The following is a 26,058-nucleotide window of genomic DNA, read 5'->3' as shown; positions in this document are numbered from 1 at the left end:
TGCAAGACAGAATAGGGGTGGGGGTGGTAAAATGTGTTCAAAACTTTTTAAATGTCTCTTGGCATGTGATTGTTATTTTATATAAAAACACTTTATGATAAGGGATGCTTAGTTTAAAAATGCACAACCTCATGAGTGTGCTCTGCATTTATCCTCCTCCCCCCCAAAGTAAGAGTAAAGCACTTAAAATAGAAACGAGCCTCCTACCACTTATTTAGGCTATAACGTTCTGTTTTGGCACAAGGAACGATTTGGTTTTTTGGGTTTGGAAAGTTTCCAGGCAGCTAGCCTTTCTCGTGTATTGAGTCTTATATTTTTCTCTCCGGTCTAACATCAATATATCTCCTGCATGGAAGATTCTTTCTCCTCTTCCTCTTCCCAACGAGCAGCAGCCTGCAGACACTTACAGCGCCACATCCATTCATAACACACACACCCAAAGGAAAAGAGACGCCACAAAAAAACACCGCAAAAATCTCGCGTGGATGGGAAATGCAGGTGCTGCATTTCAAAATGTAACCCCTTGTAAAATCAAGTTCAGGAGTTTTAGTCCCTTTTGCTCTTGCAGATAAAAGAAAAGGCTCTGTCAGGAAATCGGGTGTAAGAAAAACTAACACAAATTATCTCCTTAAAACTGAATGATTTTTCCTAATTTCTGTTCCCTCACTACTACGTCACTAAATTGCTGACTGAAAATAGATGTTTGGTGTTTAATAAGGGCAATGTTTGATGGAAGCTCTCTACAAGCCTTTATTTAACTGGAGATGCCCTGAACTAACCGAACAATGAGCTGTTTTCACTCAGTGCTTTCTTTTGATAAAAGGGGTTGTAACTGTTAGTCAAATAATGACAAGAAACACTTTCAGCTAAATATTTGCTACTATATATCACTTCATTGCTCTCCAAGTTTCCTCAACTGAAGTTTCTGGCTGACAGCAAGCTCAGTACCTGACACACAGAGCGCATACCTTAAAAAATAAATCAAAACTCTTCTATAACTTATTACAACTTTCTTGTGCTACTATGAAGTTTACATTTGCCCCTATTTAGAGCCCTGCAGCACGAATCTTGTGATACACACAGTAAGATCTCATTTATTTAAACAAAAAGTAATGTTAAGAATCAAGTGAGTCGGTGGGGGTAATTTCTATTTTGGGGTACAATCCTGCGTTCCAGTTCAACTCAACTACAAGCCACCATAGAGTTTCAGGAGTCACTCCAGGATAATGAACTCCACAGGCATGCTAAGTTCAAGAGGGATGTGGGATCGGGCCCCTAAAGTCAGGCAGGCAGCCTAGCTCCAAGGTTTCCAGCTTTTTGTGGTTAGCAATATTATCTTAAGTAACTTTTGGCGCCCTTCGTAAGACTTTTGGACGTGGGACGCTTGTTTGCGCCCTCTAGGCAGAGGCTGCTGCATCCAAGTTCAGCACCAAACCCCTTCACATCCGCTTTCCCGAATCCAGCACACATTGTGCACGCTTAGGCTCCACGCTGAGAAACTCTAGGATCATGAGCATACATAAAAGGTAGGAGAGAAGGAGGCTTTGCACACAACTTCTGGCCCCAACAGGCTCCGAACCTCCTTTCGCCCAGTGAAAGTTCCAACAGGAATATTCAAACAAAGTGTGGCGGGATCTGGAGGGTGGAGTCCAAGAGAAATCACTGTCTGGGAGTATAGAAGCTATTAAAAGTCACGCAGGAATGGGGGCGGGGAAACAGTTTAAAGCAAATTCCTTAATAACAACAAAATAAGCGAGGCACTAAAGCAAACCTGGAAATCAGGTGTTAGAAAGGAGACTTTGGAAATGGGGGGGGGGGACTTCGGTCATGTATTTTTGAAAGTTCTATAATCTGCCTTGAAACGGGTTGTCTGATTAAAAAAAAAAAGAAGACCGAAAGAGACTTCTGACATGATCCTGCTATCCACATTCTTGCTGGCACTTTGCCCGGCATTGCATTTGCAATGTTTTATTTGCAGAAACTTTACCTTGCCAGCGTTAGTGAAATCCTCTTAGATATATAAATTACGTCAATAAGAGTTCACTTATACGTACATCTGAACTCTCATTTCGGAGGTACTTAATGGTGAGGCCGTATAAGTATGATTTAGACTTTGGCGTGCAAAACGTACTGAAGTCTGAACTGGGATAATACTCAGTATTCACACTGTGCACAATTTCTTTGCCAGGTACTTACTTCGTGGAGGAAGTTCCCCCCGCCCCAGCTTTGTTGCACTTTGGTTACTACGAGCCACTTTCTGGGCATAAAACACTAGCTATTAATAAAACAAATGGTTCAGGTCACGGTCACTGACCCTTTGAAGGCAATTTGTACACAACTAAGTGCCATGTATTAATTTTGTGACACCAAAATCTGCCTTAAGTAGCAAACGGGGAGACTTAGAGGTCAACTCTTGAGGAGTTATTTCCAAAGAGTTAAAAAAGCCCAGTTCTAGTTCTAGGGAACTTTCAAACAGGACTAAGAACCTACATCGCTCAAGGGAAAGAGGAGACGGATATCTTAAGTCAGTGCCTGCCAGCTACTATCTCCAAGACAAGCTATTGGAGTAGGTTTCCACTGGACTTGTGTCAGGGACTTACGTCCAGGGCCCCACTCCAAGTTAGTGCGTTACTGATTACACTTTCACCTTCCGCACAGGGAAGACTAGTAATAGGACGAAACGTACAGATTCATCAGTCCCGAGTTACTTATATTCCTCATGCTAGCTTTACCTCTCTCTCCCCCAATCCACACCCACCCCGCCGCCACCCACGCGCGCACCCCCCACTAACTTTCTAACAACATCTGCCAGTCGCCTGCGAACAAATCCAAAACAGACCTCCTGCACCTCAACACACACAATTCACCATTCAGTAACTAATGGGTTAAGAAAACCATAAACAACCAGACAAAGGATTAACATGGGCTATTCTCTCAAAGCACTTTCTAAATCTTCCTAAATTTTGGCCCCGGTTAACAGTCAGCATTGCCTTGTGCAAAGACATCTACGGCCAGTTAAACATTCTACTCTAATAATCTAATAGCCATTCTACACTGAGGGAGAGTGACAAAATAACATCAAAAAACAACAACTGAAGGGGGGCCTTCTCGACTCCCCATAAGAAACGCTGTCAGATGTTTCTTTCACAAGCATGTCAACGAGAAGGGGGAGGGGTGGTTTAATCACCTTGGCATTCCTTCATTCTAGTGTAACGTGCAAAAGGCAAAGCCACGCGCATACAAGTGTGTTTTCAAGTCACCCTAACTCAGCATTTTGCTAAACTAGCAGAAACACTTTTGTGCGTGTGCGCGCTCTGCTAAATCCGGAAGTTTGAAGCAGGTTTGACAGCTTGAAACTACACTGGCCCCTACTGAGCTCAGAGAACTTTGGGGGAAGGAGGGGGGAGTTGGGGAGGAGGCCAACCCACCCTCCGCTTCCCTCCCATTTGGGATATTTCGAACGCTGCAACTGTTCAGGCTGCTCTCTCATTGGACAGCGCTCTGGTCCATCAGAACGCTTTGGCCGCATGGATTAGAGAATGCGTGTGTCAATTACACGCGAAGTCTAGACACTTCCTTTTGTGCTAGGTTGGCTGCCGATGCCAGACGTCTTTTTACAGACCCGAGCACGTACACTTTTTTTTTCTTTTTGGAACCGAGCAAGCGCTAGGAGGGTGGGGGGGAGGAAATCTGCCAAGCTCAGCGGTTTTCTCAAATCCCTGAAAAAAAAAGAAGGAAACTCTAGTGCATAGATATATACACACAAACCCAACCACACAGCTGCTATCTCCTGCACACATTACACAGAAATACATTCAGCTAGACGTTATTTTTTTGCAGCAAATAACTTACAATGAATGTATCGGCAATATATTAGCTATTAAAGTATCACGTTACATACACCCTCTTTGTTTATAAAAACATGGAAATAGAAAGTTTAAGATGCACCACGTACCATTGCAAGGTATACAGAGTACGTGAGAAACTTTACAAGGCTGAGACGATTGGCTTCATTTGTTGACACTTTTTTCAAAATTTTTAATAGCTTTAAAATATACTTGGAACCGTTGAGAACCCGGAAGACAATAAAAGCCGTAGCCAATTGCAGACTGCTGGTTAGGTTTCTTTCTTTTTTTGAAAAAAAAAAAAGCAAAAAAAAAAAAAGCGTTACTCCCAATTCAGAAGGATTTGCAATGCAATCTCTCTCTCTCACTGTGCTCTTTTTTGAAAGCCATCCAAGCCGGGCTGGCTGGGTTCTCAGATTCTCTCTCTCCCTGGCTTTGCCTTGTGTGCTTTGGATTGTGTTAGACTTTGCAGAAGTTGCGATCGATTCTGCAGCTCCCCCCGCACCCCCCACCTTTTGTTTATTTCCGCATTCGCTGCAATTTGCATAGGAACCGGGGACGCACGAGGAGGAGGCTGATGCACGCACGGTGCCCCGGGTTGGCCAATGGCAGCTCCTGGATCTCCCAACAACGCGAGCTCCAGGATTCAGCTCGAGCTGCGGCCGGGACAGAGGTGCACGTAGTGTAGGCCCCACAGGCCAGCCCCCCACCTCCCACCCAGCAGCAACAGGAGGAAGAGGAGCAGGCTACGCAACGCAAACGGACGTTAGGGTGGGGTGGGGAGGTCTAATGAGATGGGTTCCTGCATGCTGGGGGGGCGCCTGAGCCGTCGGCTTTGCAACTAACAGCCCCTCTCCTTTTAAAAACAAACCAACCCTACCGCTATTTGCAAGTTACTGAATTCCTTGAGGGAGGCTGGCCAGGAGATCATTTGGACTGGGTAGGGAGAAAGTTCCTCTTAAATTCTGTATTAAATATGCTGTGTTTCGAAATCAATCTGCAACTAAACAGTTCCTGCTTGATTCTAATTGGAACTGTGCCTCTGCTCCAAACTTCTGGAAAATCTGAAGCGGGGAGCACGTGGGGGTGGGTGGGTGGGATTGTCAGTCTGGACATGGATAATGGTAATGGGAGCCATACAGTTACTGGCTGCTAGGTATTCAGCTTTTGCAGGTCCCCAAAAATAGTGCCCTACTATCATCCTTGCAGGACTTTGTGTCTGTTAATTAGTTTTGGAAGTTCTTGCAGGATAACCCTGATATCTACAGCTCCAAAAATACAAGCTGCTAAATTGAATGTTTTAAAAAATCTCCAAAGAGGGTGTGAGAAATAGAAAGCAACCAGTCAATTGTGTGTAGGTCTGAATCATAGAACCCAGGATTAGGAGGGATGACAAAGGTCAGTTTGTTTAACCCCCAACTATCCTTACTGATGGAGGCTTACAGCAGACAGCAAAAGCATTGTGTTATGTATTGCAGTGGTCACCAACCAGTAGATCAGGATCTACTGATAGATCTTGGAGCCTTTGACAGGTGATCCTGACCAGTTTGGCAAGGAGGCTGTCAGGTACTGGCACTTCATCTGCCCCTATAAGACCTCCCCCCGCCCCCAGCCCCAGGAGCCTCTTGCTTGCTGTGCAGGGCACAGGAAGAAGAAGAGGAGGTGCTAATGTCAGGCTACCCCTCCTTCCACCCCATCTCCACAGAGCAGAGGGAGGCAGGGATGTAGAGATTTTGCTGGCTGCAGGGCCAGAGTAGGGGTAAGTCTGCCTTAATCCCCTGCATCACCACCCAGAAGCCACCTGTGGTAAGCAGTGCCCAGCTGGACCCTGAATTCCAAACCCTGGCCCCAGTCCTGAACCCTTCCTGCACCCCAAACCATTGCCCTAGCCCTGAGTTCCACTGCACCTACACTCCTTCCCAGAGCCAGTACCCCGCACCTCAACTCGCTGCTCCAGGCTCAGCTTACAACTCCTCCCACACTCCAAATACTTTAGCCCAAGGAACTTTATAATTAGTGTGGCCCTTCAGCTGAGATAAGGACTTCTCGGGTACCATGGTTACCCCCCAAATATATAATACCATAAGAGCTTTAAAGATCTACCAGACAATCCTGTTAGCTAAAACTGGTGAATAAAGATGGTAGCTACTGCTTAGCATAAACTTCTGTTATTTAGCGAGGATTTTTTTCAGATGGTTCCTATTATCAAATCATCAAATGATGAAATATTTTCTGCAGATCAAATGATACCATCTGTTTTACCCTGAGGTGCTTGAGAGTGTTGTTAAAAGAAAGATGGCGTAGGGTTGTTGGTGAAGAATACTCGCAATACATATCTCCCCCATTTCAAGTTATTAAAGGATGCAGTGCTAATATGGTTTGGCCTGACTGCCCTGAAGGAGAGAATAGAAGCATGGGCCAAATCCTTTGTTGTGACTCCATGCACCAAGTTACAATTTGCTTCGTGGCCTTTTAAAATCCAGAAGGGGAGGCAAAGAGCTCCCTCCATACTGGCCCTGAATGTTAGAAATGTTCTGCTTCTCCCAGGATGGGGGCTTAGGGCAAAGCGAGACTATTCCTCTGAAACCGGGATTGTTGGGATGGATGTGCAATTAGGACACTGGAGGCAGAACATGTTGGGGTTTTTGGAAAGAAGGTGGATCAGTTCAGGGGGAATTTAGAGGGAAAACACTAATATTGCCATGCTGCATAACAATCTAAACAAAAACTATGATCATGAAAGGCCTGATCCTCCAAAGTGCTGACCACCTCCTGCAAGATTCTGAGTATCCTCCGTAGGGATGTTACATTTTGATTAGTCAGCTAATCAGTTGATGGAATTTCATTGATTGTTCGATAAGGGGAGCGCTTGCTATCCTGCTGCGTCCACTGAGCCTGTGGCTCTTGCACATTTCAAAGGAAGAGGCACAGCAGGGAACCTGAGCGAGCAGGGACCAAAGCAGTCCCTGCTCACATGGGGTCCCAACAGCTGCTCCTTTCCCTTTGAAATGTACAAGAGCTGCCCATGGGTCCTGTACATTTCAAAAGAAGATGCACAGTGGGAACCCGTGTGAGTGGGGACTGCTTCGGTCCCTGTTTGTGAGGGTCAGGGGAAGCAGAGGCACAGTGGGGAAAATAGTGCAGAGACAGTGCCTGGGGGGAAATGGCTTTTAAACCACTCCTGCTTCCCCCCCTTAGTGCCCCTAATACAGAGGCAGCAATGGGGGGGAGGGAAAAGTGACTCATTGATTAGTGACTCGATTACCCAATAAGCCAAGGCCAATTGGGTAGTCGACTAGTCACTTACATCCCTAATCCTCCGTGGCCATGGACCCCAACCTTTCAAGATGCTAACTGTTGCCTGAGAAGTCCTCAATGCTATTGATTCCAACTCACATTGAAGTCAGTGGGAACTGAGGCACTCAGCTCCTCTCAGAATCAGGACTTTAGGGTCTGTTTGCAAACCTACTGAAGTGAATGGAATGCCTCCAATTGGCTCCAGATCAGTCCGTTAGTTTTATATGCACTATATAGGACTGTTTCCTCAGGCCTTAGTCTGCAGCTTGTAATTTGATGTCTACCATAAGGCATTTCTTATTACAATAAAAATAGTGTGTGAGGGGAGGTTTTTAGATATATTGGGCTGGTATTATCCCTTCTCTCAGTTCTATCATTTATTCTGCAAAGGATACTTCAAAAATGCCGACCCATCTACTATGATGCTTTCTTGATGTGTTCATTTTTAGTCTTTTAGAAGAAGCTGAAAATAAAATTACACCCTGTGAAGTCATTGGGGCCCATTAAGCCTTGAGTCCCAATCTTGGGATCTAGACACTGCAGTAATATAAATAATAATATTCTTATGAAAGTGATATATAACCATGAAAAGGTAGGATAAGCCTGCAGAGACTAAACTAACAGGCTAAACTGTTTTAGATTTAATGAACACATACACACAGGTTTGATGAAAATTTGATGCCAAAATACTAATTTATAATTAATTATATCCTGTGAATGACAACTTTTCATGAATGCAGCTTTCTATCTGTCTTGAATACTTACATTAGTGGCATCCTACCACTACATAATCTTTAATATATTCATCCTCACCACACCTCTGGAAGGTGGGGAAATGCTATTACTACCATTTTATTGATGGGGAACTAAAACAAAGATCCTCAAAGGTATTTTAGACTCCTATATCCTTCTGAAGTCAAGTGACTTGTCCAGTGTCACATAGGCCTGGTCTACACTACATGGGAAGGTCAAAGTATGATATGTAACTCCAGCTACAATAATTATGTAGCTAGAGTCAATATATCTGAAATCACTGTCCACAACAGCAGGAAGTCGATGGGAGCAAATGGTCCCATCAGCTTCTCTGACTCCTCACAAGGAGTAAGAGTACTGATGTCAAAAAGGACACCCTTTAGTTTGATCTTGCAGATCTATACTACACATGCTAAATCGAAGCCTGGAAGATCGCCCACAGCCATGTCGATCTCCATGTAGTGTAGATGTGCCCATAAAAAATTGAAGTGAGGTCTCCAGAGTTCTAGGCTACTGTCCTAACCATTGATCCCTCCTGCCATGATAAGGCTTTTCATTTTAAATTTTCACTAATTCAATCTTTGTTCTCTAACATATTGGGGGGGGGGGGAAGTTTGCTTGTTTTGAGCTGATCACTGAAAAATTCTGCAGATTGTTGTAATATTTTCAATGTATTTATATTTGTATGTATATCTAGTTATACAGAAATAGCATCTTACAATCAAGGGGTTCAAATTAATGAAAGGAAGAAAACAAGAATGAGACAAACAGAATAATCATTCTATTCTTTCCTCGTTTTATTGTACATTTGTACAATTTAATAAATAGTGTTTCAGTTTAAATAATACTTTGAAATGTGATACATTTTGAAAAATATAATCTACAAAGTTAATAGTGAAAATAGTTTTGATTTAATATGTTAAAGATGCATTGAAAGAAAATTATTATTATTTTATTCATATAGCAGTAGCACCTCATCAGAGATCAGAACTACATGTTAGGCAAGGTACAAACCTCTACTAAAAAGACCGTTCCTGCCCCAATACAGTGCAAACCATCATCATGCTCATTAAACTACTAGACAGCAAACAGGGAAGAACATGCATGTAAAGTAATACAGTATACAGAAACTTTTTTTTATTTAGTCACATTGTGTTATTCAACTCTCCCCAATTTATCTAAAACTGATAGACGCCTTTCTGAAAAGCAATAAATGACTCTGCAGTTTTACTAAGCGACTTTCTTTCCAAATCACAATTCAGCATAAATATTACGTCAAATAATTTTGGATCTAATCCTGCATCCTTTAGTAGTCATTTTACTTGAGTAAGAAATGTAGGATCAGTTAAATTATTAAAATGCTATTATAATACGGAATACTTACTATATATTTTATACATTCACATTGTTGCGTTTGCCATCACTATATACTTCCCAAAACTTAGCTTGTTTACTTTTATTACTATTTTGCTACTACGTAAAAACACAGCCCACTGAATACAGTGATTTATCTTGTGTTCATTTACTGTATGCTGAATGTGTTATTCAGTACTTGAGGTGAAAACATGGCTTAGAAGACATACATTGAATTTAACAGAATAAGGTTAACACTCAGCAACTGCAGTATACTTTATAGAAAAGTTATGAGAAAGAAAAGGGGGTAGTATAATGAAAGGTTCTTCACAATTTTTATTATTTATACACCAGATAGAATGCTTTCCTCTATTGTTCTGTATTAAACTTTTTTTCCTTGTGAGCAAGAAAGTTTAAAATTGAGACATAATATTTCTCAACTGCAGTAATTAGTGATCTATTTAAGTACTATGTTTGTTCTTTGTATATTTCATTATTAGAAATAAGTCTGTAAATACAAGCACCCTATTTTTTCAGACAAAATCTCTCGTAACTTTGTGCATAGGGGTAAAGCTTGGACATGAAGAATCTCACCATGCTAACATCTGACCTTTTAGTCTTATTGTTTCTGGTACTGTGTATATTGAGTGATGTCCGTCTGCAAATCAGTCCAAGGGAACGAGAGAATGCATGAGGCCTTTATTTATCATAATAGTGTAATCCATCATATGAAATGAGTGTCCAAATAAGGGGTAAGAATGTGTTCCAGTAAAAAGCTGATCACTTTCCTCAGACGTAAAGGGAAATTAAAAATATAAGAGCACAAAAGTTTTGTCAATATTTGTCTGTTTTTCTGTGTTATAAAAATACTCCTTCAAGCCCAAATTAAATCTCCTCTAGACATGAAAATATTATATGCAAGTTGTAGAGTTAATTCTAGGGAAGACAGAAACTTTTCTAGGTATTGAGTTTTACAATATCCACTTTTAATGTTTACACATTTTAACACTCGGAAATGCTAATGATTAAAATATGTATACTAATCCTCAGTTTTGATAATTACATTGAAATGTTTACTTGTTGCTTTTTCTGTTCAGGAACTAGTGCTTTTGTCAGCATGTGCCTCACTTGTAACTAATTTGTTTTTTGCCACAGTCCCACCATTGAGAAAGTCTAAAGGTTTTGTATAGCATCTAATAAATGCATTAGCTTCAGCATCAGAACATTTTTCAAGTCTTCAGTATTATAATTCTGAGACCTGTTGCATTATAAGTATTGGCAATCTGAATCCCTGGCTATGGGCAACATGGATATCTTTCTGCACATATTGCTTTGCTTTGCAGAATATAAGATTTCTTTAAAAAAATTGTGGTTGTAGAACTGTTGTAATCAGGGACATAGTTGTCTTCTAGGGAAGACTGAAATAGCACTAGAAAAAGAGAGAAAATCCTCTATTAATCGTAAAGGGGTGTTAACTTCCATATTAAGTTGGGACAATTGCAGTACTAACACTATTAACAATTAGACACAATACAGACACACTGAAATGAGATTATAAAGGGACAAATGAATCCTGGTTTTGTTCATTTGTTCTCTTTTTACTCCTGTAAACACACACACATAGCCACAGGACATTTAGTTATTCTGTGTAAATGCAGTGAACTCATATTTTCAAAATGTAGCTTTTTTTTAAAGCGCTGTTCTCATGAAACAGGTGTATTGTTACAATTACAGTTTACCCAGCTTACATACAAATAAAGTACAATTTTCCATTTAGAACATGGAAAAGCTTTGCCTTCAGATTTTTTCTCCGTGACAGGAAATAAGCATTTCCCTGCAGACTTTGTATTTTTTAATCCTCTTCAGAATTGTCTCTAATTGTAGAAACTCTAGTAGCCAAGCACATTGTGTATAGAATCATAGCTATTCATTTGCAATTTGTTCTGCACTTAAAATCTCTTACTGCCACAAATAAACTTTGGGAAAGTTATATCACAGTAAATAGTGAGGTGTGGTTTAAAATTATATGTGCTACTGTATTATTAGGTCTCTACCCACATTGCAATTATCTTATGAAGCTGGCAATACCATATTAGCAATTTAGTCAGATATGGAAGTGGAGGCATATATAAACACTCTGACAATTTTATGAATGGGAAATATTGTTTTTCAATATTTTGTCCACTATCTTGTTGGTTCTATGTACACCAGGAGCTATAGCTTCCAGAAACTTTGTATAGGTCACTTTACTATTTAGAAACAATACATTACAAAACATGATTCTTTGTTATCCCCTTCCAACGCCCCACACAAATCATATACTTCTTTCATTAACTAGTCAATCCTCAATCTTAAGAGACATAAGTATCCATAACCATTTGCTTTTATTTGCACATAAAGGAGGTAAACCTTAGGACTGCAGTATCCGCTCTAACATCTGTACTGCTGGAAGTAACATCAACATAAAACTGACATTGACCAGGGTGCTAGACACTAGACAGATCACACTTTTTATTCGACAGTTGATTTCGCAGCAGGGATACTGTTAACCAGTTACTAGCTCCTCCGAGTAAAGGCACAGAAAGACAGCATCAAAATGATCACTACGAACACAAAATACAAGCCGTTGTATATTTCCCTCCCTGTGTCCCTCCACCACGCTTCCCCCTTTCTTCTGCAGTCTCAATGAACTGGATCGGTGGAGAAGGAGAAGGAGAGAGGGGGGAAAAAAGAAATGGCATTAGAACAAAATAATTATAGTCTCATAACCTGCCAAGTCTGCCTTTCCAATTATTCATGAAGTCAATGGTAGCCATGTTCAGTAAGGTACAGAAAAAGGAAGGGAGGGGGGAGAAGGTCACAAGAAACCCCCCAAAACACAAAACAAGCCGCAGGTACAGAACCGAATCCACATGCATCCAGGGGTTGTTCTACAGACAATTCATTTCAAATCGCTGCGCTGCGCCATGAGCTTGCAGGGGAGGGGGAAAAATAATCAATCCGTGCTGTACTCGGTCCTCCGGCAGCCGCTGCTGCGGTTGATGCAGAGTTTAGCAGCTTGGTGGGTTTTTTTTTTTTTTTTTTTTTTGCCGCAGTCTAGTACGTCCATCGTGTAACCGACACGCATTCAGATGAATAATGGAAGTACAGTATTGAAGACAGCCTCGCTGATTTATCACAGCGAATCATTCACTGCTCCAGCCCCAGCTCTCTATTATGCCCTTTTAAATCACACACACACACGGAGATAAGATGTTTGTGGCCACTTAGATCTGAGCCAAAAATAGTGAAAGACAAAGGGGGGGGGGAACAGATTGTTAAATACGGGGAAGTAGGAAAGAAAAGACCAAAAAAGGGAGGGGATTCCCCCCCCCCCCTCCCAGCGTGGCCGAGGGCTCTGTAATGCAGTTTGGAAAAATAAAGTCTGAACAAAACTAGACGCTGAGACAAGCACGTAGGAGAGGGTGAAACTGACGTGAACGCAGCAGCCTCTGTGGGAATCTGGACACGGAGAAGCCCAACCCGCTCTCGCCCCATTTGAAAAAGAAATGCGGGGCACCGGAGTTCCGGAGAAACGGGGCTTTAAAAAACCAGCCGCACGCTGGAAACGCTGCAGCGGAGGGGTCTTTGGAGAACCGAGTCCAGGGAGCGAAAGGCAGCTCGCTGTGTACTCTCGGATGCCAGGAACGAATTGCTAAACTTTCTTTAAACGGGGCTCGTGTTCCTGGGTTGCGATCAAAATGCACCAGAGGGCCCCCGAAAGACAATCGCCTATAAGCCTCTCGCGCGCGTGGCTTTCGTGGGCCCGGCACACACACTCTCGATACGTATTATGACGCCCAGCCAAAACTACAATGGAGACGGCTACTTGTCAAACTTATATTTTTTAATATAAGTTTGCATGAATAGAGGCATTAATGGGGGGAGGGGAGGAACAGCGCGAGGTGCCTCTATTAAGAGCCATTGAGTCTTTCTGCAAGTCCTGCCACTGTTGCTTATAGCGCAGTGTTGTATTATTGATGTGACTTATTCTTGTTTTATTGCCCGGCTGTAAATCACTGCAATTAACACAAAGCCCTTCAGGTAACAACGTCCACGCGGTGAGTTAAAATCGATAAAAGCCCGGACACGTGTAATCAGCGCTTCCCTCTTGTAACCTGCCCTCTGGTGACCACAGTGAGCTGAGGTCGGTGTGAAACAGAACAGGGCCCAGATGCGACACTCAGACCAAGGTACCTCTGGTGAAAGCCTGAACACAGAATGTTTGCACAGGTTCAAGTCAGGAACTTAACACAACTAGGGCAGTTTTGCATGTTAATTCCAGATGCATTTTTAATGGTAGCGAAAGACTATCTGAAAAGTGTAGCATTGGTATAATCCGAACAGACACGATGAATCATACTATATCCTCACAAGGTCTACCATAGCCAGTCTTACTAGTTGTGACCCATATCGGTGATTTATTATTGTGTGATCTAAGTAAGAATTTTGTTCTCGGATGGAGGCTGAAGTTAGAAATTTATTCAGGGTACGAGTTTCAAAAGTGGCTTTAGAGTCAAAGGTTTCATTGAAAGAATGATACTATTGAGTATCAGAGGGATAGGTGTTAGTCTGAATCTGCAAAAGTGGGGAGGAGTCCTGTGGCACCTTATAGACTAACCAAAACTATTGAAACTCCCACCCTGTCATAATTAAACACACTTTATATTTTATAATGTCCACACAGAACTGATATGTATACTAAAATAGCCATGTTAAAATGGGGATTTCTATATAAACACCCAAGCAGATTAGAACACTATATGCCTAGTGGGATGCAAATATTTTCTCCCACTCAAAGCTTGTTAGTGAGAGACAAAAAGGAACAAGTGTACCATCACAAAGCAAACCTTCAGATTTATTTTCTTTCCTTAAAAAAAGTTAACATAGACATAAACCTAATTTGGCATTTAAAGAAAACTTGTTAGGACACTCCAAACTTTGAACACTAAGCGAATGTTGGCCTGTGTTTTAACACACCGTGAATGGAAAGTCTACAGACATCATCTCTGTAATATTAAACTTTTATGAAAATTGTTACCTCTCAGCTTCAGTTGGGAAAATAGTACAGTTTCATAAAGAACACGGAGTTCAAAAAAGTAAGTGAAAAGGTACAAGAAAACTGCCTTACTAGTCCAGTATATAGCACAGTGTATATAATAAAGCTATTTGTTTTCTTTGTAGAAATACCTAAATCTTGGGGAGAGAGAGAGAGAGAGAGAGAGAGAGGTATTTCTCACTACAGCTGCAAAGGCCGGTGCTGAAAAGTCCTGCTGGTTCTCATGAGCCTTCCTCCACTAGACCCTTTAGAAATATAAACTGAGGTGAAGCTCAAGTTAACAGCCATTAAAAAAAAAACAACTGCTAAGTCTGCAGGAAAGTTCAACTCCTGAAAGTAAATTAACCCACATCACAGTATCAATGTAATTAGCACAAATCAGAGCTGGGGCTGTTTTGTAAAGGGGAATAGGGTGTGAGGCTGCAAGTAATGTAAATTAGGAAAGAGATGAGAAAATATGTCAGTACTACTGAGAAAAATAATTCATGTTCTTTCCCCTTAAGTGAGAGGGTGAGACAGATTAAAGGGTCATTGGGGTTGAGTCCAAATCAGCACAAGACTCAGAGTCCAGGGAGCATCCATTTGACCAGTCAGGTCATAAAAGAAACCTCTGCCCCCAGCCCAACTCACCAAGAAGAGACAGTTTCACGAGTTACTTTGTTTGAAGGCTGTTATGAGGCCTAGAGCTAGAACTTCTGTACTCTCCACCTAGACTGACCTGGCTCAAGACACAAGGCAATTGGGAGAAATTAAAATAATACCAGCAACACAATAAGGCGACATTACCAGGAGGCTGGCAGCGCGCTGGCTGAGAAAGCTGGGCGAGACCATACGACAAAACACTGCCTATGGCAGGGTTAGTGCCAGAGTGGTTTTGCTCTCCTCCAGCAGGGCAGACAGGCAGGAGCCTTGAGGAGAGGAAAACATGGAGGAAGGCTGCACGTTGCCTGGCCTGGAGGTCTCCTGCTCTTGGTGAGCTTTCTGGGAGACAAAATTGACCCTTTCCCTAAGCAGAATCTCTCCTAGGAGGTCCTAGATACAGACCAGCCTCCCATGAGAACCAAGGCCTGCTTCCCGTTCACACTAGAAACTGTGCTCAGCTCCAGCTGCAAACTTCCCCCTGACTAGCTAACCAAGCCCTTAACAGACACTCATCAGGAGTGTGGAATTTTTTTGGGGTCATGGGCCAGTGACCAATGGAAAAATCAGCAGGGGGCTGCTCACAAGTGAAAAACAAATAAAACAACCCTCATTGTTGTGATCCCCAGCTGAGAAGGAGAAAGACACTCCCCACGTTCCCCTTGCACATTAGAGCCTCGGAGGGCCTAGGCTAGTAGTCTGGAATGCCAGCTCAGGCTCCCCAATGCTGAAAGTGAGCCCTGAGCCTCGGGGGCCAGATCCAGGCAAGCTGGGAGCCACATCGGACTCTTGGTCCTGAGGTTCCCCACCCCTGCTATAAACCCTTCCCGCGTCAGCCCCCCGGCTGCACTGGTATTTCTACCTGAGAAAGGGACTTTCAAACAGCACTCTCTAGCCCAAAGCGCTTCTCCCCAGCTGGGAGATTACACCACAGCACCACTCCAACAGGCATCTGTAGCCTTGCCAGGGCCCGATCCCACTGCATGCAAAAGGCAGCTCCCATGGTCATTGGAGAGAGCAGTATGAGGCCCATGGGGAGTGCTACCTGAAATAGGGAAGGGGGCACGGTGAGGGTAGGACTGAAAATTATGATCCCGAATCAGGTGGAGACACTGCTGCAAGGAGCCAGCCGGCCAAGCACCAAGGGAAGAATCAGGTGTAGTTTCCAGCCATGGAAGGGAAGAGAGCAGCTGATAATAATGGCCGGGTAGTGGGAAGTTGGGGCAGGGGGAGACTTGAAGTGGTTTCCATCATATACTGGGTATATAGTTTGGTTTGATGGCTCTCAACACCCCTGCTATGCAAATGGTCCCATCATGCAGGAAGGGGTTCACCCAGGTGCAGAATGAAAGTCACGTGTGGAACTTGGGTGTTGCAAGGCAGAAAAGTCTGGACCGAGGGTCCTGCCTCTGTCTGCTAACCCTGGGGCTTCGTCTATACTGGCGTGATCTTGCACAAAAACTCTTTTGCAGAAGAGTTCATCTGCAAAAACTCTTCCAGAAGAGAGCATCTACACTGGCATGTGAGTTTGTGCAAGAGATGTGCTTTTACGCAAGAGCATCCATGCCCATGTAGATGTTCTCTTGTGCAAGAAAGCTCTGATGGCCATTTTAACCATCGGGCTTTCTTGCGCAAGAAATTCATGTTGCCTGTCTACACTGGCCTCTTGCGCAAGAACAGTTGCGCAAAAGGGCTTATTCCTGAGTGGGAGTGTCAGAGTTCTGGTGCAAGAAGCCCTGATTTCATACATTAGAACGTCAGTTTACTTGTGCAAGAACACGCGGCCAGTGTAGTCAGTCAGCAAGTTTTTGTGCAAGAGCAGTTGCTTTTGCACAAGATCGTGCCAGTGTAGACACAGCCTGAGTGTATACCAGTGTGTGTGTGGGGAGGGGAGGGGGGTGAGGAGGGAACACCACTATGTCAATGCTGAATTAAGAGACTCTGGTTCACCCTGGCTTTGACTAAGGCTGGACAGATCTGAATGGCTCTTGTCCTCCCATCCACATCTGTTTCATGTCAATAAGATAAGCCTAAAAATTAAAACATCTATTTGGAGCAACATCAAAGTTACCTGTACCCCTGGGCCACAGGCACAACCTAGAATTTCAGTGAAATTAGAATTTCACTGCTTGGGGCTGTGCTTAGTAACTTTATGGCTGGGTTGGAACCTCAGCCTAAACAGAACAGGGGCAAACACTGCTGTGCAATGCCGCTGTGCTGATTATTTTCAGAAATAACGGCATTGCACAAGAGGGTTTTTGTTGCGTAAGACGGGGCAGTGTAGACAGCTCCTTCTGGTGCAAGAGCCTTTTCTGCAAAAATGGTGGCTCATTAGGTATGCAAATGAGGCTCAGCAATATTCCATGCTTAGCCTCATTTGCATATTTCTCAGGCAAGAAGCTGCGAGTGTAGACATAGTTCCAGTGTATTTACCCCCTTCAGCACAGCCTCCTCTGGGGCAGAGAAAAGCCCTCTGCAAGCCTCCCATGTGCCAGACACACCCCTGGGGCTCCCAGGGCTGACTGTACCCTCTGGCCATTGCTTTGCCTTCAATCAGGGTCATTACACAAAAGTCAATCAGGTTTAATCATAAAAAGTTTTTCCATGATGCAGATTGGGAGGTGCCCCTAAAACATCTCTGGACTTCAGTCAGGACAGGTCAGATCCCTATGCATTTGTAGAGATCAGAAACCTTCTCCACAAACTTCCTTTGGATGTCATTAGTGCAGGCTTGGGCCTAACTGCATGTATCCCTGGTGCTGCTTGCAACTTTTGACAAACTTCTCTGAAAAGCCACGACCAATAACTTCCTTTTACATGGTTTTATTCAACCATCCTTTCTTTTTACAGGGGCCTGTTAGTTCTCGATCACTAATCTTTTCTAGGAAATATTGATACACACTTTGATTTCACTGCTAGGTCATAGAGTTGCTGGATAGTTTTACTTTCCCCTATTATCATGAAATGCCTGTGTTAATGGACCATTAGTTCAATGCTACTTTCTGCAAGAGTGATTTGCAACTACACATGGTTTGGGAATGTTGGAAGTTCACCTATATTTTGGCACAAAATACTCAAAATATCCGACAACAGGACTATTATGAGACTCACTCCCTGTTTTTTGGCTGATGCAATAGATGTAGCCTAGATTTTTTTTTTACCGTGCAAATGACTACGCCACTTCACTCCCGAGGCACTGGGAAAGTGCTGCAGTCTAGACTGACTCCTTATCATAATGCATAGGGCCTGATCCCGAGGCTAACCTTCAGAGAAATCAAAAGTAGTCTTGCTGGACTCCACAGTAAGATGAATTCTCTAATTTCATTCAGTGACTTAAATGATATAGGAGACTTACTTCAAAAGACATACCTTTTCTAAATTGCTGGCTAATTCAATTTAAAAAGTGAGAACATAGGAAATAATGAAGGTGGAGCCCTTTATGCCTCCAAACTTCCATTAGGCCACAAAACAAAGCAAAGTTGGACAGACTCTCTTTTAAAATGTTAATAGTGAACTACAAGACAGCTGGTGTTCACTGTTCCCATATTTTTAACCTGCTCTTATAAAGTTTGGTATAGTTTAATACATCACTTTTAATAATGTTGCCTTTAATTGTTTAAACAACACCCACAAAATATTTTCAACCCACATTCTGCAATTAAAAACATAAAGTAGTAATACCTATGGCTAGCTGTACTACCTTGAGGAGATTGTCAGATAAACAGCTTTTGATGAGAAGGCTATTTTGTTAATACAATGTAACAACGTTATGTGATTATTTTCAAAACAGTGTTACTTAAATAACTTTCTCATTTGTTGGTCTTCACACCTACTACTCAATTATCTACTATTTCACATCGCTACTCCATTATTTATTGCCTTTTCACTTTCTCTCGTAGCAAAACAAGCCTAGCAGCAACCCCTATTTTTAAATCAAGGAACATTTAACACAGAGCCTAATACCACGTACTCAGAATAGGGCTGACAATTTAGGCAACCGTTTAGAGAAAAGACACACAAACTAATAATATATAATCTATATAGACTAGAAAAATGCTATGCCTGAGCGTGTAAAACTTGGTGCGATCACCTTTAGATCCAATTTAATACAAATTTCTCCATGGCTTTCGTTTTACATATTCCTGCTGCCTACTTTCATAGGCCATTTGCCTTGATGCAAACGGCCACCTGAACTTTCACTGACTTCATTAGAAGCAGCCTCTCTTACACTGGTTGAGCAAAGGAAGTAAAAGGCCGAACCGCGCTCCCCTTTAAGCTAATGGCCACGTTCCCGTTGCTTTCAAGAGACGGATTTTCCGCAGGCAAGCCAGAGTGGAGCCCCCTGCGAAAGGCGGGGTAACTTTGCGAGACTCTTTCCCTGGCGCGTTGCAGCGGGACACCCACACAAAGAAGGGGAAGAGGGGGGCAGAGACTCCAGCAGTCGCTCTGTGCGGAGTAAATAAAGGAGAAATCAAAGTAAACGTCCGCAGGAAAACTACGGCTGCAGCCAGCGCCCCGTGTCCACCGGCCGTTCCCACAGTGGAGCTGCACCTGCTCGTCTCAGCAAGGGCCCCGTTGCTACCAAACTGCCCCATGGGACGCGCCGGATTTCTCGGGGGAGGGGCACGGGGCCGGGACTGACTCACCCTGCCCCAGGTGCCGGGAGGGAGGCAGACACCACGCACCTTCCGTTCATTGCCTCCCTCCCCTTCCCCTGGCAAGTAGAGCCGCTGCCCGCTCGCCCTTTTAGGGGCCCCCTTCTTAAAACACCAGGCAGTGGAACCTGACTTCCATACCCCCGTTTGCTTCCCCTGGGCAGTCCCGCGTGCCCCTCGCCCCAGCTCCCAGCAGGGCAGCTGGCTGGGGGAAGCCCCTGGGAACTAGTTCGCTTGCGGGCTACTTGTGTCTTTAGCAAGGAAGGTCAGTCGATGTGGCTTGACATTGGAACTTTCTTCCTTGGTAAATACCCCCCGGCTTGAAGCTTCCCCAAAGGGCGGGGTGTTGCTTATTTATTTCAAAACATCAAGCGTAGTAACGCAGGGGAAAAATCCAAGAATTTCTGCATTATGCTGAAAAGTTGGCTTGTGGGCAGAGCGTTTGCCTGAGCACCCCTGCCCGGAGTCATCCCTTGACAGGGAGGGAGACGGTCAGCACGCCACCTAGAGGCAATCCCGGGGTATCACCCCGGGAAACTGCCAGGCTGCTTTCATAAAGGCCTGTGTCTGGGCACATGGGACCTGCTGGCAGCTGTGTCTCTTCCTCTCAAGGAACCTCCCCCCTCCACTTCTGCATAATCATAATGATCTTCACCTGCATATGCGAACACCAAGTGGAAAATATGTTTGATCCCAAGGAGTGGAGCCTATCACAGGCTTCTGTTTTATTCAAATAAACCTTGCGCTGGGGAAAGGCCAAGACAGGCAAAATGTCCTGTAACTCTTACTTGTACTTAGCAGAATGATGAGTGTATATTTTTTCTCCAGTATGTGTGTAGGCAAGTCCCTCTTTGTATAGTCACAAGATAAGGGCATAACAGAATACAGTGTCCCAAAGAGAGGATCCAGAAAAAAAATCATGACAAACTTGCAGCTGAAACCAGTCTACATCCCTGTCCCCCAAGTTACGGACCCTAAAGTTACAGGTACTGGAGGTTGCATGGGCCAGTCAGGAGGCTGTTTTATCACCTTAGCAGTGAATCTAGGGACAGCAGACTCACAGCCTCAGGGAAGCTTGCAGTCTGACTGTTGTGATTGCAGTTGTTAGGCTCAACAAGGAAGTGTTTCTGACTGAATTATAACCAAAGCACTGATTCTAGGTCAGACATCTTTATTTAACTGATTCTTTATGATCTTCACACCTAGGTGGCAATACAGCGCACCTATCACATCTCCTCTGCTTTGGAGACATTACACAAAACTTAATTTTTGTGTATGGAATGAATTCAGTTCTCTATTCCTTCAGTATTATCATTTTTTTCAGCATAAGGACAACCACACTGATATGCATTATTGTTATGTGTTTGTATCTGCATACAGTACCTTTGTGTTGTTGCAATCTCACAGAAGTGCAACTTAAAAGAGAACTGCTTGAGATCATCTAAACAAGACCTTTAATTCTATACATTTCTGTTCTTAATATATGTTGTCAGATAACGTGTGGACTATCGGTGACATACACAAATGAGAAATATACACATGCAACTAAGCATACAGGTAACAAAGCCTATTTATCCATTCATAAAATTATTTGTATTGCTGTAGCTGCACCTAGGCACCTTAATCATGGGACCAAGACCCCATTGTGCTAACTAGACACTTTATAAACACGGGGGCTACGTCTACACTGGCACCCTTTTCTGCAAATGCTTAAAACAGAACAGTTTTCCGTTATAAGTATTTCCGGAAAAAGCGCGTCTACATTGGCAGGATGCTTTTCCGAAAGCACTTTTTCTGGAAAAGCGTCCGTGGCCAATGTAGATGCGCTTTTCCGCAAAAAAACCCCGATCGTCATTTTCGCGATTGGGGCTTTTTTGCAGAAAATCTACTGTGCTGTCTACACTGGCCCTTTTCTGGAACAGTTTTTCCGGAAAAACACTGACAATTTTACAGTAGATCGTCATTGCTTTTCCGGAAAAGCAAGCGGCCAGTGTAGACAGCTGGCAAGTTATTCCGGAAAAGCGGCTGCGTTTCCGGAATAAGTGGCCCAGTGTAGACACAGCCAAAGAGATGCTCATTGTTCCAAAGAGCTTACAACCTAAGTATGCACCTAGAAGGACTTCCAGTCAAAATTAAATACTGACTTGAAACACAGTTGAAAATGTAGCCTTTATATTGGTGCAGATCTGAATAATTGGTACAATAAAGGGCTGTAAGCGGTGTTCAAAATGTTCCTTGGTGATGCCTAATTTTTTTAGTCACCTCTACCAGTTTACTAGACGAAGATTGTTGGCTGTTGCAGCACTTTTCTTGCCCTCCCTTTTGTTGGAGCAGGATATCTCTTCCTATTGCAACTTTTGTGACCCACCAATGACCCAGTCCTGAAAACTTTACTCATATGAATCCACCATCAGATAAGTAATCTCGCTGCCTTCAATGCAGTCTCAGGCCCTTCAGTGGAATAATATAACCCACCATGGAGCTTGGTATGCTCCAAAAAGTATTCTGCTACCAGGGCTGGCTCTAAACCAAATGGTGCCCCTGATAAGGATCATCTTTGGTGCCCCCTCCATTTGTTAAACTTTGGAACACCTTGCAGCACCATGAGCCTGCCACCCCCCCAAACCGAGAACCCCAAGTGATCACCTGCCCCATATCTGGCCCTGGTCCAAATCCTTGAGTGCACCAGATCACAAGAGGCTGGGATTTAGCGTGGCCTATGCTCTGCTGTAGGTTAGAGGATTAGCCCAAAGTCTGAACCCAGAATTCATCATTAAAGCAGGGAGGAGAGTGTGGTGTGGAATGCTTAATCAGAATCAGTGGCAAAAACCTGAGGCGACATGTACCAGCCCTTGAGAATAATTGTTCTAAGACAGAAGGGGCAAAGTATGCCCTATGGTCCATTTCCAGCCTGTTGGATCCTTCAGTCTGGCCTCTGAGCTTATGCCAGGGAGCAGGGTCAGGATTGCCTTGCTGGGAAGAACCAGCTCAACTTACGGGTAGGGCAGTGAGCACGAGTAGCATGGGCTGCCCAGGAGCGGCCTGAGGCTGGCTGCGGCAGCTGGTGCCCCAGGCAGAAGGCGCGATCGGCGCCCCTGCCTGCACGGCCGTCAATGGCCGTGACGTAATCATCGGGCGCCCGGGTGCCCTGTGACATCATCATTGGACACCTCAGGCCGGCGGTGCCCTAGGCAATTGCCAAGTCTGCCGAGGCTCATGGGCTGCCCCTGGGGCTGCCCCTCCCTTGCAGTCTCAGCTCCCACGCCACCAACTCTGGTGTTTCAGGCAGCACAGTCTGGGGGTGGGGAATGGTGTGTGTGTGTGTGCTGGACAGGAGGCAAAGTGTTCTGAAGTGGGGGAAGCCAGGTGATGGAAAGCAGGGAGGTTGGATGGCGGCAAGAGTCTGAGGGAGTCAGGGGTTGTGGAGCCAGCGTGTGTGTGTGTATGGGCCAGAGGCTGGGCCATGCCTACATGTTTGAGGAGGCAAAGACTATCCCAGCCTTCCCTACCTAGCCCTCCATTCAATTTCTGTACTCAATGCCCTCAAGACAAAAAGATTCTCAGGTGTCTGGCAGAACACAAGAATTTTGTTCTGTTTTAGACAGTTCCAATGAAAATATAAGCACAAGAACACTACAGTATTCTACCATTACTGGCTTTAAACATTACATGTCTTTTAGTCACTAGGAGCTGATGCAATGCACTCTAGAATACTCAAGGAGCTAACTGAGGAGGTATCTAAGCCATTATCTATCATCTTTGAAAAGTCATGGAAGACGGGAGAGACTCCAGAAGACTGGAAAAGGGCAAATATGGTGCCCATCTATAAAAAGGGAAACAAAAAGAGCCCAGAGTATTACAGACCACTCAGCTTAACTTCTCTACCAGGAAAGATAATTGAGCAAATAATTCAGCAATCATAGACTCATAGACTCATAGACTTTAAGGTCAGAAGGGACCATTATGATCATCTAGTCTGACCCCCTGCACAGTGCAGGCCACAGAATCTCAACCACCCCTCTTAGAATAATCCTCTCACCTATATCAAAGATATTGAAGCATTCAAATACTTTGAAGGACCCAACATGCAGAGAGTCCTTCAGCTGTGATCTGTGCCCAATGCTACAGAGGAAGGCGAAAAACCTCCAGGGCCTCTGCCAATCTACCCTGGAGGAAAATTCCTTCCCGACCCCAAATATGGTGATCAGCTAAACCCTGAGCATGTGGGCAAGACTCACCAGCCAGACACCCAGAAAGTTCCCTATAGCAACTCCTATCATCCCTCCATTGACCTATTTCCAACTGATAATGAATGGTCAATTAGTTACCAAGATCCTGTTATTTCATCCAACCATCCCCTTATCATAGAATCATAGAACTGGAAGAGACCCCAGAAGGTCGTCAAGTCCAGCCCCCCGCTCTAGGCAGGACCAATCCCATCTAAATCAACCCGGCCAGGGCTTTGTCAAGCCGAGACTTAAATACCTCTAGGGATGGAGACTCCACTACTTCCCTAGGTACCCATTCCAATGCTTCACTACCCTTCTAGTAAAATAATTTTTCCTAATATCCAACCCACCACAACTTGAGACCATTGCTCCTTGTTCTGCCATCTGTCACTACTGAGAACAGCCTCTCTCCATCCTCTTTGGAACCTCCCTTCAGGAAGTCTTCGCTTCTGCAGACTAAACAGACCCAAGTCCCTCAGCCTCTCCTCGTAGGTCATATGCTCCAGTCCCCTAATCATTTTGGTTGCCCTCCGCTGGACCCTCTCCAATGCTTCCGCATCCTTTTTGTAGTGGGGGGCCCAGAACTGGACATAATACTCCAGATGTGGCCTCACCAAAGCCGAATAAAGAGGAATAATGACATCTCTGGATCTGCTGGCAATGCTCCTCTTAATGCATCCTAATATGTCATTAGCCTTCTTGGCTACAAGGGCACACTGTTGACTCATATCTAGCTTCTCATCCACTGTAACCCCCAGGTCCTTTTCTGCAGAACTACTACTTAACTGGTTGGTCCCCAATCAATTTGCAAACATCTGGAAAATAATAAATGTTGTGTGCAATCATCATGCACCTCACTTCATGTGCCATTGCTTTACATGTGTGTCACTTTAATATTAGCAGTAGGAAAAAACTACGTAGACGGAACCAATGGTATCTGGCAACACTGTGTATAAGCAATGGCAAGCAAAATGTCTAACAGACCACACATAGAACCCCTATGAGCCGTATGTGGCCCAGGCTGCTGGTTGCCCACCACTGGTCTAGATACTATTTAGTCCTGCCATGAGTGCAGGGCCCTGGACTAGATGACCTCTCGAGGTCCCTGCCACTCCTATGATTCTATGATTCTATGTTTATAGCTTACAATAGCCCTAAGGCAACGTTTTGGACTATTGCCTTACAATCTTAGACTATTGGGGTATGTGAGTATAGATTTATATAAAACAGGGGTGGGCAAGAAACCACCAGCAGGCCGGATCCGGCCCACCAAGCCACCAGATCCAGCCCTTGGCTGCTTCACCAAAACTCTTAAGCAGGGAGCAGGCTTAAACAGCCAGCTGCTCTCTACCCTGGATGGCTGGGGAGGGCGGAGGGAGACTTCACATGCTGTCCTCCACCCCAGCAAAATCTTTCAGCTTCCATTGGCCGGTTTCTGACCAATAGGAGCTGAGAAATTTTTCTGTGGGTCAGGAGTAGCGTATGAAGCCCCTCCTCCTCCTGTACTGGGCATGGAGCCATGTGGAAAGCCAGCAGCCTCAGGTTTCTGCAGGGCTGCTGGCTGGGAACTGCCTAGGTAAGCACCCCGCAATCAGAGCCTGCACTCCCTCCTACAGCCCTTCCCCAGGCCAGAATCCTCTCCTGCACTCTTACCCCCTGTCCCTGCACCCCATTCCCCTGCCTCAGGTCACAATTCCCTCCCAGACCTTGCAATCCCTCCTAGAGCACCTCCTCCAGGCCAGAATCCTCTCTTGCACCCTTATCCCCTCCCTGACCCTGCACCCTAAGCTCCTGCCCCAGATTATAACCCCCTCCTTCACTCAAACTCCCTCTCAGAATCCACACCCTCTCCTGCACCCCAGTCTCCAACCCCAAGCTCCTTTTTGCACCCAACCTCTGCCCATACTCCACTTCCCCTCCATAGAAATGCATCCCTTGACCACTTGCCAAAATCTTGGAGTGGCCCCCCATTAAAAATTATTGCCCATCCCTGGTATAAAATCAGGGCAGAGTGTATGTAATGCATGTAAGAAAAGGAGACAGCTCTCCACTCTCAGAACTAAAAGGACAACTATAAACCAAAAGAATACAACCAAGATGAAGTTCATTATGTAGAATCAGCATGTTTTCCACATACTTACTATTGTTTCCTTGAGCTATGATGTGTTGATAAACTGTAACTAGAGCCC

The 26,058-nt window shown here is 44.2% G+C and overlaps 1 protein-coding gene across 6 annotated transcripts in view; it reads right to left on the bottom strand.

Moving 5' to 3' along the window:
- Window positions 1–26,058, bottom strand: part of NFIA (nuclear factor I A) — a 502,507-nt gene that overhangs the window by 344,575 nt on the left and 131,874 nt on the right. Inside the window, exon 1 of one of the 6 annotated variants that reach the window (XM_006132341.5) lies at window positions 3,956–4,312. The exons of the other annotated variants lie outside the window; for them this stretch is intronic. Coding sequence (XP_006132403.2) covers window positions 3,956–3,958 — 3 coding nt within the window. The 5' untranslated portion in view covers window positions 3,959–4,312. Of the gene's footprint in view, window positions 1–3,955; window positions 4,313–26,058 lie in introns of those variants that run through there. 6 annotated transcript variants of the gene reach the window in all.

This window comes from Pelodiscus sinensis, chromosome 9, assembly GCF_052426305.1.
Source record: "Pelodiscus sinensis isolate ZL-2025 chromosome 9, ASM5242630v1, whole genome shotgun sequence".
NCBI lineage: Eukaryota > Metazoa > Chordata > Testudines > Trionychidae > Pelodiscus > Pelodiscus sinensis.
Note: the sequence above shows the minus strand (reverse complement) of the source record. Positions and strands in the feature narration are given on the sequence as shown.